This window comes from Bubalus kerabau, chromosome 3 (assembly GCF_029407905.1).
Source record: "Bubalus kerabau isolate K-KA32 ecotype Philippines breed swamp buffalo chromosome 3, PCC_UOA_SB_1v2, whole genome shotgun sequence".
Lineage (NCBI taxonomy): Eukaryota > Metazoa > Chordata > Mammalia > Artiodactyla > Bovidae > Bubalus > Bubalus kerabau.
Window position 1 is genome coordinate 40926707 of NC_073626.1, and position 11900 is coordinate 40938606.

General features: G+C 42.9%; 1 protein-coding gene across 6 annotated transcripts in view; it reads right to left on the bottom strand.

The window, feature by feature from the left end:
- The window catches only part of TBC1D22B (TBC1 domain family member 22B), a 76999-nt gene extending 65150 nt beyond the window's left edge, over window positions 1-11849 (bottom strand). For 2 of the 6 annotated variants that reach the window (XR_008711606.1, XM_055571541.1), the window contains exon 1: window positions 11324-11615. Coding sequence is in view for 5 of the 6 variants with exons in the window: in XM_055571541.1 (XP_055427516.1) it covers window positions 11324-11532 (209 nt within the window). In the remaining variant the exon portion in view is untranslated. The other 4 variants (XM_055571543.1, XM_055571540.1, XM_055571544.1 and 1 more) reach the window with 3 other exon arrangements.
- Between the last annotated feature and the right edge of the window lie 51 nt (window positions 11850-11900).

Below are 11900 nucleotides of genomic sequence, written 5' to 3' on the forward strand. Positions count from 1 at the left end.
AAAACAGAACAAGTAGGTTTACCAAGTACCTTTGACATAAAGTACTTTGACATAAAGATGTGATCCTAAAGTTGCTTTTAAATGAAAATGGAGTCAATCTGATCATTTTCACATTGATTTCTACTAAGATTCCAAAGGGAATATTTGTGTACCAATTTTTAGCTATGAGTAGGGCCCTGACCCTTTTAGTAGTAAGATTTCTGAACATCTATGGAAGGTTATTAAGTAATTTTAAACAAGCCATCACATGTACTACCACAGAAATACAAACAATGCTACTTGAATGTGTTTACAGTTTCCCAGGCAGAGGAAAAGAAGAGAGAAAAGAAGGATTAAAGAATACAGGAAAGTTTGGCTTAGAGAGAGAAAGCTTAGACAAAACAAAAAGCACAAACTAGAAAACCCAAAGGGCCATCTGTATTTCAGCATTTGCAAATACTCTTAAGATGAGTACACTTGAACTCTCTAAGTAAATAAGCTTCTATGTTAGCAAAATATAAAGATCAGAGAATAAACTCTGCAGGAAGATATTAATGGGAAAGTTGGGCTGGGTGACTGAGTAGCAGAATAAGAAAGAATCCTTAGATTCTCTCCATAAAAGAGTATTACCACCTGCCAGTAATACAGCAAGAAAAAAAGCAATTCTAATGGTGCAGGTTTAGGAGCTAAAGGCCATTAATAATCACCTAGGAAAAGGAACTTAACACCACTGTAGACTATTTTTTAAAGACATCAGCCCCGAGTGCTGGCATAGCCAGAAAGGCCAAGATAAACGATGGACTTTATCAGCAAAGGTATCAGAACCTAAACTGAACTTATTTCTGAACTGAAACCATAATGTATCTGTTAACATTTTTAATTAACATATTCCTGAACTAAACCATAATGTGTCTGTACCTGGAACACCTGGGTAATTTATCAGTTTCAGTTCAGTTCAGTTCAGTCACTCAGTCGTGTCCGACTCTTCGCGACCCCATGAATCACAGCACACCAGGCCTCCCTGTCCATCACCAACTCCCGGAGTTCACTCAGACTCACGTCCATCGAGTCAGTGATGCCATCCAGCCATCTCATCCTCTGGCGTCCCCTTCTCCTCCTGCCCCCAATCCCTCCCAGCATCAGAGTCTTTTCCAATGAGTCCACTCTTCACATGAGGTGGCCAAAGTACTGGAGTTTCAGCTTTAGCCTCATTCCTTCCAAAGAAATCCCAGGGCTGATCTCCTTCAGAATGGACTGGTTGGATCTCCTTGCAGTCCAAGGGACTCTCAAGAGTCTTCTCCAACACCACAGTTCAAAAGCATCAATTCTTGGGCGCTCAGCCTTCTTCACAGTCTCATTGTCACATCCATACATGACCACTGGAAAAACCATAGCCTTGACTAGACGAACCTTTGCTGGCAAAGTAATGTCTCTGCTTTTGAATATGCTATCTAGGTTGGTCATAACTTTCCTTCCAAGGAGTAAGCATCTTTTAATTTCATGGCTGCAGTCACCATCTGTAGTGATTTTGGAGCCCAAAAAAATAAAGTCTGACACTGTTTCCACTGTTTCCCCATCTATTTGCCATGAAGTGATGGGACCAGATGCCATGATCTTCGTTTTCTGAACGTTGAGCTTTAAGCCAACTTTTTCACTCTCCACTTTCACTTTCATCAAGAGGCTTTTGAGTTCCTCTTCACTTTCTGCCATAAGGGTGGTGTCATCTGCGTATCTGAGGTTATTGATATTTCTCCCAGCAATCTTGATTCCAGCTTGTGCTTCTTCCAGTCCAGCGTCTCTCATAATGTACTCTGCATATAAGTTAAATAAGCACGGTGACAATATACAGACTTGACGTACTCCCTTTCCTATTTGGAACCAGTCTGTTGTTCCATGTCCAGTTCTAACTATTGCTTCCTGACCTGCATACAGATTTCTCAAGAGGCAGGTCAGGTGGTCTGGTATTCCCATCTCTTTCAGAATTTTCCAAAGTTTATTGTGATCCACACAGTCAAAGGCTTTGGCATAGTCAATAAAACAGAAATAGATGCTTTTCTGGAACTCTCTTGCTTTTTTGATGATCCAGCAGATGTTGGCATTTGATCTCTGGTTCCTCTGCCTTTTCTAAAACCAGCTTGAACATCAGGAAATTCATGGTTCACGTATTACTGAAGCCTGGCTTGGAGAATTTTGAGCATTACCTTACTGGCATGTGAATAGGAGAGGCAAGAAGTTAGAAAAGGAAGAGAAGCCCAGATGACTAAATGAAGACAAACTGAAAGAGCCTGGTGATTAAGGTGCTCAATTTCCGGGCATGTATAATTCACCTATCGACCTGTGCAGTACACTTCCACTAGACCCAAACTCAACTCTAGAGGAGGCTGGTCTCCACACACCCTAACCTCAAACGCTAAGCTGGGCTCTTCTCCCCATCTCATTTAAAAAATCTTATCCATCCTGAAACATTCCTTCAAACTCTACACCCTCTGCCCCATGAGACTTTCTCTGAGCCTATCCCCAGCATCCACTAACCCATGCCTTTGCTGATTCCCTAAAACACAGAAATTGAGGCTTACACTGCTTTTAAAGAATAAACTATTTTTTAAAACAGACTAGATTTAGAGCATAATATACAGTATACCCAGGTAGGTGCTCAACACCTACGTAAGAAATAATACATTATGGAGTCGAAACCCCAGCACAACCCTTCTCAGGAAACCACTGAGTCTGGTGTTTTTCATCCTCATTTTTGTTTTTATATTTCCTATGCATGTATCCTGAAACAATATAGAGTATTGTTCTGCATGTTTGAAAAACTTCATATAAATGGCATCACACCATATTCACAACTTACTTTGATGCTAAATTATACATGCTACTTTAAATCTTATTTAATTTCATGGCTGGCTGGCTGATTTCTCCAACACACATTTAAAAAACATTTGCTTTACCACAAGAGCAAAAGGCATTTAACTCACATTTTCAGAAACAAAGAAAAGTATAAAGATACAACAAACACCCACGAACCCATCACTCTGACTTAACAAATAATTAACACCTGTCACATTTCTTTTTCTTTTTTTAAGAAAATAAAGTGTTAAAGAGACTTCTGAAGTTCCAGTTGCAGTCCCCAGCCCCGTTCCCCCGCCTCCCCAAGAGATAACCACTATCCTGAAGTGGATACAAAATCCTTCCCATCTGTTTTTATACTTTTACATATATTCATGTATCCATAAACATGCAATATCTTTTTTTATGTTTTAAAACTTCTACATGAAAGACTGCACACTGTACATATCGGTCTACATCTTGCTTTTCTCACTCAACAGTGTGTTTTCACCCAGCTCCGCTTTTCGGTTTTTCTGATTACAAAAGTAACATATGCTTAAGTGGCAAAACCAGAAAGACAATAACACTGAGCATCCTCTCCATGGGGAAGCTGAGCTGCCGAGTACCTTCAGATTCTCCAGAGCAGTGGTGGGGCCATGTCTTTTTCTGTAGTCCCCTCACCACCTGGCAGAGCATGACACACACCAGCAGGCGCTTAACAACACTCAGTGAGTCAAGCCTGGAACGATGAAGAACCCAGGCCTCTGTTTAAGCTGACTCCTGTCTAGCTACACCTAAAAATGAAGAGGCAGTCACACTGTGTCTCAGAGAAACCAAACCGCATATACAGAGAAAAGAAGGCCACGCGCTGTGCCACAACAAAGGAAAAAATGAAGCAAAAGTCTCGGTCAACCTCCATTGTTCCCTTCAATAAAACAACACCGCAGAACGTGTTGGCAGAGCTGGGTAGTTGGAACAGAGCAAAAAGCTTGATAGGAAAAAAGATCAACAGGTGTTTGTTCAGCGCTGGCAGAGGAGCTAAAGCAAACATGGGAACAGAGCTATCCACTTTGAAGCCAAACACGCTGGCAATCAACGCAGGGTCACACGCTCACTCAATGGAAGTCTTCCAGAACTGGGGATCCATGCTGCTGCAGTGATAATTTACTATCTCCTAGTCACTGACTTAATCAGTAAAGCATTTCCAAGCTAAGAATAGGTTGTAGTGTACCTGCCCAGACAGGCTGGGACCATTATACTGTGTCTACTATCAGATTCTTTAAAGTTACAAAAAACAACCAAATGACAGAGAAGGTTTCAGTTAAAAATCTACGGGCTCCTAAGTAATTCAAGGAATCAGACACTTCTCAGAGTCACTGAATACTAAAAGAGCTCCTTGACTTTAATAACACACGTGCGTGTGTGCTAAGTCACTTCAGTTGTACCTGACTCTTTACAACCCTATGGACCGTGGCCCATCAGGCTCCTCTGTCCATGGGATTCTCCAGGCAAGAATACTAGAGTCGGTTGCCATGCCCTCCTCCAGGGGATCTTCTGACCCAGGGATTGAGCACCCATGTTATGTCTCCTGCATTGGCAGGCAGGTTCTTTACCACTAGTACCACCTGGGAAGCCCACTTTTCCTTAAACAGAGGGAGAAGCCCTTCCCAGAAAGATTGGGGATGAGATTGTGGGGAATTAGCCAGGCTTTGGCTCACATTTGTCTCTCCTATTCCAAGTCTCATCCATACTTTCACTGGAAGCATCTACATCCTTGAAGCAGATGAGGTGCTTGGACAGAGGGTTATTTCAATCTTAGCAGAGACTGAGGGAAGGGGGAGGCAGCAGCAGAGTGCGGACCAGGCGTCAAGAAATTTGCAGTGTGATTTGGGGCTACTTTCCCTCTCTGGCCTCAGTTTCCTCAATCGGCAGTGCTCTCAGGGTCGAATTATAACATTCTATAATTTGGTGACACTCAGATGTGCGGTGGGGCCAGAAATTCACCACTTTCCAAAGCACAAGACAGAAAAACTTACCTTCAGCGCTCCCTGCCCACCCCTGAGCTATTCTTACCTATCAATCATACCTCTGTGACTGACAGAGCAGAAGAGAAACATCCAGTGACATGAGTTGGAGTTGCCAAGTTTAACACTCAATCTCAGAACCAGTAAAAGCCTCAGAGCTCATTTAATCCAGATTTCATTTCATAGATAAGGAAATTGAGCGTGGAGTAGTTAGCATGTTGTCCTAAACTGTGGCTCTTTCTGAGGATAGGATACCACAATCTTACCTGACCACCTAAGCCAGAAACCTGAGGGTGACATCCCTTCAGCCCCCCTTTCTCCCTTACTTCCCAAATCCAGTGATCTACCAAGTCCTATAGATATTCCCAAACTTGTCCTTTACTGTCATTACCCTAGTCGAAGACCTCATGGCCTGTCCCTGTACTAACTGCAGCAGACTCTTAGCTACAGCTGATTTGAACAATGGGGGTAAGGGGCATTGACTCCACTCACAGCCCAACCCAGGGATGGAACCCAGGTCTCCCACATTGCAGGTGGATTCTTTGCCAGCTGAGCCACAAGGGAAGCCCCCACTCACAGCACGGAGACCAATGAGGAAGGTACAGCAGTGGCCCAGGAAAGAGAGGACTCCGTTTGATCCTGAAAGTAGGGAGTAGAAGTGATGAGAACTGCTCATATTCAGGATATATTCTGACAAGCCAACACAGAACCTGCTAATGAACTGGATGTAGCAGGAACAGAAAGAGAATGAAAGACATTAGGATTTTTGGTCTGAGGGACTTGGTGAATGGCTGGACTATTTACGTGAGACTGGACAGAGTAGATTTGCAGGAGTGGGCAAATGTGGAAATCAAGAGTTCTGCTTGGATGTGTTACGTGAGAGATGCTATTAGCAAAACAGAGATGCATTAATTGTTCAGTATCCAGGGACTTCCCTGGCAGTCCAGTGGTTAAGACTCCGTGCTTCCACTGCAGAGGGCACAAGTTTGATCCCTGATCCAGGAACTAAGATCCCACAGGCCACACAGTATGGCCAAAAAAAAATTTTCAGTATCCACTGGGGAAAAGCATCCAGCATCAGAAATCGGATTTCTTTCAATCTAATTCAAGGCTCTCTACTCAGTGGTTCTCAAAGTGCAGCTCCCAGCTTAGCAGGAGTGGTACCCTTTAGGAACTCCTCAGAAACTCCACTTCTGGTGCTCCACCTCAGTTCAGTTCAGTCGCTCAGCTGTGTCCGACTCTTTGCGACCCCATGAATCGCAGCATGCCAGGCCTCCCTGTCCATCACCAACTCCCGGAGTTCACCCAGACTCACGTCCATCGAGTCAGTGATGCCATCCAGCCATCTCATCCTCTGGCGTCCCCTTCTCCTCTTGCCCCCAATCCCTCCCAGCATCAGAGTCTTTTCCAATGAGTCAACTCTTCGCATGAGGTGGCCAAAGTACTGGAGTTTCAGCTTTAGCATCAGTCCTTCCAAAGAAATCCCAGGGCTGATCTCCTTCAGAATGGACTGGTTGGATCTCCTTGCAGTCCAAGGGACTCTCAAGAGTCTTCTCCAACACCACAGTTCAAAAGCATCAATTCTTCGGCACTCAGCCTTCTTCACAGTCCAACTCTCACATCCATACATGACCACAGGAAAAACCATAGCCTTGACTAGATGAACCTTTGTTGGCAAAGTAATGTCTCTGCTTTTGAATATGCCATCTAGGTTGGTCATAACTTTCCTTCCAAGGAGTAAGCGTCTTTTAATTTCATGGCTGCTGTCACCATCTGCAGTGATTCTGGAGCCCAAAAAAATAAAAGTCTGACACTGTTTCCACTGTTTCCCCATCTATTTGCCATGAAGTGATGGGACCAGATGCCATGATCTTCTTTTTCTGAATGTTGAAGTTTAAGCCAACTTTTTCACTCTCCACTTTCACTTTCATCAAGAGGCTTTTGAGTTCCCCTTCACTTTCTGCCATAAGGGTGGAGTCATCTGCATATCTGAGGTTATTGATATTTCTCCCAGCAATCTTGATTCCAGCTTGTGCTTCTTCCAGTCCAGCGTCTCTCATAATGTACTCTGCATATAAGTTAAATAAGCAGGGGGACAATATATAGCCTTGACGTACTCCCTTTCCTATTTGGAACCAGTCTGTTGTTCCATGTCCAGTTCTAACTGTTGCTTCCTGACCTGCATACAGATTTCTCAAGAGGCAGGTCAGGTGGTCTGGTATTCCCATCTCTTTCAGAATTTTCCACAGTTTATTGTGATCTACACAGTCAAAGGCTTTGGCATAGTCAATAAAGTAGAAATGGATGTTTTTCTGGAACTCTCTTGCTTTTTCCATGATCCAGCGGATGTTGGCAATTTGATCTCTGGTTCCTCTGCCTTTTCTAAAACCAGCTTGAACATCAGGAAGTTCATGGTTCATGTATTGCTGAAGCCTGGCTTGGAGAATTCTGAGCATGACTTTACTAGCGTGTGAGATGAGTGCAATTGTAATGGACAGAATTAGAAACTCGGAAGTGGGGCTTGGCAATCTATGTTTTAACAAGCCCTTCCAGGTGATTCATTAAAGTTTGAGAAGCACTGCTCAAACCATACTCCTCATTGCTAATGAACCCCTGACAGTCACAGTGATCCTGCATTAGGCTCTTTCATGCTCCCATAAACTGTCTGCCTAATCAACAACAGGCAGTATTTTTTCCACCCAGGACTCACTGTGGGGCTCCAGACATACCACTGATCAGAGTTCTTCGAGTTTCTGAAACTAGAGCAAGGAGAAGAAACAAATAAAAATAGAAGCTACTGTAATCACAACTAGCATTTTCATAATGGCTAATGTTATTGAGTACATTCTATGTACTTTCCATGCATTGAAGTGAAGTGAAGTGAAGTCGCTCAGTCGTGTCCGACTCTTTGCGACTCCATGGACTGTAGCCTACCAGGCTCCATCCATGAGATTTTTCCAGGCAAGAATACTGGAGTGGGTTGCCGTTTCCTTCTCCAGAGGATCTTCCCAACCCAGGGATCGAACCCGGGTCTTCCACATTGCAGGCAGATGCTTTACCGTCTGAGCCACCAGGGAAGCCATGCATTACCTCATTTAATTCTCATTAACAGCCTTATAAGGTAGACACTCTGTCCTCACTTTACAGGAGGAAACTAAGGCACCAAGAGGTTAAGTAGCTTGCCCAAGGTCACACAGAAAGTGGCAGAGCTGAGACTTGAAACCAGGTTGCAGAGCTTGCATTCTTTTCCATTTTTTCTCCCTTTTTGGAGATATCATTGACACATAATCTTGTGTAAGTTTAAGATGTACATTCTGTTGGTTCAGTACACTTATAGTCTCTCTCTGAAGTTTGGTCCACAGTTCGTTGAATTTGTGGATGGATACAAAATCCATAGATATGGAGGGCCAACTGTACCACCACCTCATATAAAGGACATGAACATCTGCAGATCTTGGTATCCAAGGAGGTCCTGGAACCAATTCCCCCCAGACACTGAGGGACAACTCTACTGCAACATGATTACTACTGTCGCATTGGCTAACACTTCTATCATGTCACATAATTAACATTTCTTCTTTGTGGTAAGAACAATTAAGATCCAGTATCCTAGCAACTTTGAAGATTATAATACAGTGTTGTTGACTATAATCACTATGCTGTCCATTATCTCTCCAGAACTTATTTATCTACTAGTTTCAAGTTTCCAGAGCCTGTATTTTTAACCACATGGTACTTACTGCCTCCTGTCTTCCTAGGCATCCACATAAGGACCATTTGAAATATTAAGCACATGGGGCTCTTATGAATAACTGAGAGCACTTATAAAGATGTTTAATTCCATCAAATTACTATATGAAGCAATTCCACTTCTACATATAATCAAAGGAGTGGAAAACATACTTTCACACAAAAAACCTACACACGGATTTCACAGTTTTATTCATAAGAGCCCAAAAGTGGAAACAACTCTAACGTCCATCACCTAATGAATGGATAAACAAAGTGAGGTACATACATACAAGGACTATTATTCAGCTGTAAAAGGAATGAAATACTGATACATGCCACAAGAATAAGCCTTGAAAACACTACATCTAAAAGAAAACCAGTCACAAAAGGCCTCTTACTACATTATTCCATTTATACAAAATGTTCAGAATAGGTAAATCCATATAAACAAAAAGATCAGTGGTTGCCAAGGGCCAGAGAGCAGGGGGGAGGGGGAGTGACTACTAATGGATATGAGGTTTCTTTTCGGGGTGATGAAAATACTCTGAAATTAATGTTGATGGTTGCACAAAACCATTTATACTCTAGATGAATGTACTAAATACCACCAAATTATACACTTCAAAAGGGTGAATTTTTATGATATGTGAATTATCTCAATAAAGCTGTTATTTTACAAAAGGATGTTTAATTCGTTTTGAACTTGAGGCTATTTTACTACATAAAATTCCTATTTGCTGTAATTAAGGTTGCTGGATCATGATCAAAGAAACTGAAAGTCATCTGCTACCGTTTTGAATTTTTACCTTTCAATTTGCAAAGAGGAAGCTAGTCTCACTTCTAAGTTGCCATGGACCTAGACAGTTATCTGTGTCATTTCTCCACCCAAAGTTTTTTTCTTCACTATGACCGAAAGAGTACAAATGCAAAAGTTCTATTCTTGAGAAAAATGTACTAATATTTTCCTTACATCAAAGCACTTTCTCTCTAAAAGAATTTTTATTTTCTCCCATAACCAAGGGCTCCTAGGGCTTCCTTGCTAAAAGCGCATAGTTGAACAATATTTCTCTTCAACAAGCAAGGTACTAAACACCATTATGAATCATGGCAACATTTTAATGTCTTAATATAAACAATGAACATAAATACCTCTTACTGGAATAAGGATCAGAGAAATATTCTTTTAAATGTATACTTCCCCTAATAATAACAGAAATATTAATAATTAGTATTGAGCAACTATAAATAAACATTGTTTCAGGTTCTTTACAAATAGATGTTTAATTCAATCCACACTGGAATCTTGAAGAAAGTATTTTTATCCTCTTTTCACAGATAAGGAAACTGAGGCTTAAAGAGATTAATTGTCCTTGATCACACAGATAACACTCCAATAATAATCCAAAGCTTTCAGAATTCAAAAGTTCTTTCCTCTATCCTTTTGTATTTCTCTTCAAAATGAAAAAGGAAGCCACAAACTTAAAGAAACTGAAAAGATTTCTCTTCCTATCTCACAAAAAATAGTGCTCTGCAAAAAAGATGACTGCTTCTACATTCCAAAAGAGGAAATATAGAAAATAAAAACTGTTAGTAACAACCAGCAGTTGGTAGGCACAAAAAGATTATGCCATATCCCACATATCAAATACTGCTTCCTGATTTAACAGTTTTCCTATAGATTCTGATTATAACTTTTGATGTCAAAATTTAATGATCTCACCATGGAAAACCCCAGAGAACAGCAGTTAGCGAGACTGGAGAGCTCCCTAGACCAGGAAGGAAAAGGAATCAGTAGGCAGGAAGTGGTGCCTATCTAAAAACACAGAAGTCTTTAGCATTAACAGTTATTCCACAACATTTCAATCTGAAGTTATTTCTGAATTCCCTTAACCTACTTTTTACTATATTAAGAAAAACTGATCCCCAACTGTCTAACAGGATCCTATCAATAAGTAAGTCCACTATATAGCCACCACTGTCCCTGATTTCTCTCTTGCTATTGATAAAACAAACAAAAAAAGCTACAGGTTTAAAGGATTATTTCCCTTATCAATCAGCTAGGAAGGGTAGCACATGGGGTACAATCAATCATGAATTTCATCGTCAAAGAGACTGTGGCTGGCCGAAATCTTAAATTTAAGATTGAAACATACACTCCTCCTTTTACTTCTCAGCACTACCCCCAAACAAATTGAAACTATAAACCAACATTAGACTGATGAATGGACAATTGTTAAGAGTCTCAACCTATACCAAAAAGGGGTGGGGCAAGAGTGGAGATTATCTTAGAAATAATCTGTTCTCCACCTAAACAACTCTAGAATGAAAGAATTTAATGCATTTGCACAAGAAGTACATTACCAGGCAGAGGAGAAGAGGCCACTGGGGTATGACAAATCTTTAGAAGATGCTAAAGAAATCATCTCGATTCTAAGTTACCCTGTAATAATTCCTAATGGGAAAGGACCAACTCAAGATATCTTAAAGTGAGGTCGAGTTGAAGAATTTCCCTCACTTTTCTTGTCCCCACCCCCGCCACGCAGACGGTCTCAAGCTCCCACCAGAACCCTTCTAGGAGTCCAGGAGGAATATTCGTACGAGGTTGGGGGTGGGGGGGGTCAAGTGAAGGGGCCATCCTCGTGCAAACAACCACCTGTGCTTGGTGAAGACCCCCGCCCCCTCAAGAAGGAGTTCTTCGTAAAGTGAGAAGCAGCTCTGAGGATAGCCTTCCAAACCCAGAACCGACGCTGATTACTCACCCAACTCCACTGTCCCCTATGCGCGAACTCCGGCCACCTCCCGGCTGAGGGAAGCCCCTCAAGGGCCCGACGGCCCCGGACCCGGGTCTGCTCCCACACCCAACCATCTCCAAAGCTCGCCGCCCACTCCTTTGCCTGACAGCCGTCCTGCCGCCACCAGGCAGTCCCAGCTCCCCCCCGCCCCAAGCCCAGGTTCTCCAAACCAGCATTCTTGGATCGCTGGCGCCCCAGGCCCGTGGGATTTAGGGTTTAGGATTTAGAAGGGTTTGGTCCAATCTCCTCTTCCTCTCAGCGTCCTGGGCTCACCTCCCCGGCAGCTTGGCGCTCCTCTTCCAAAACTGCTTGCTATTCTCGGCGGCCATTGCTCCGGCCCGGGGAAGGCCTTGTAGGCGGGCCAGGGTCTACCCAGAGAAATGCCCCCAGGACCCCGCAATCGCAGGGCCAGCTCAGGCCGCTTCCCTGCTGCCGGTCACCCGCTCCCAGCTCCCGGGGGCGCCATCTTGGATGTGGGCACCCCCCAACCCAGCGCCGCTGCCATTGGTGGGCTGCGCAGGCTGTGGGAGACGGACCAATCGGG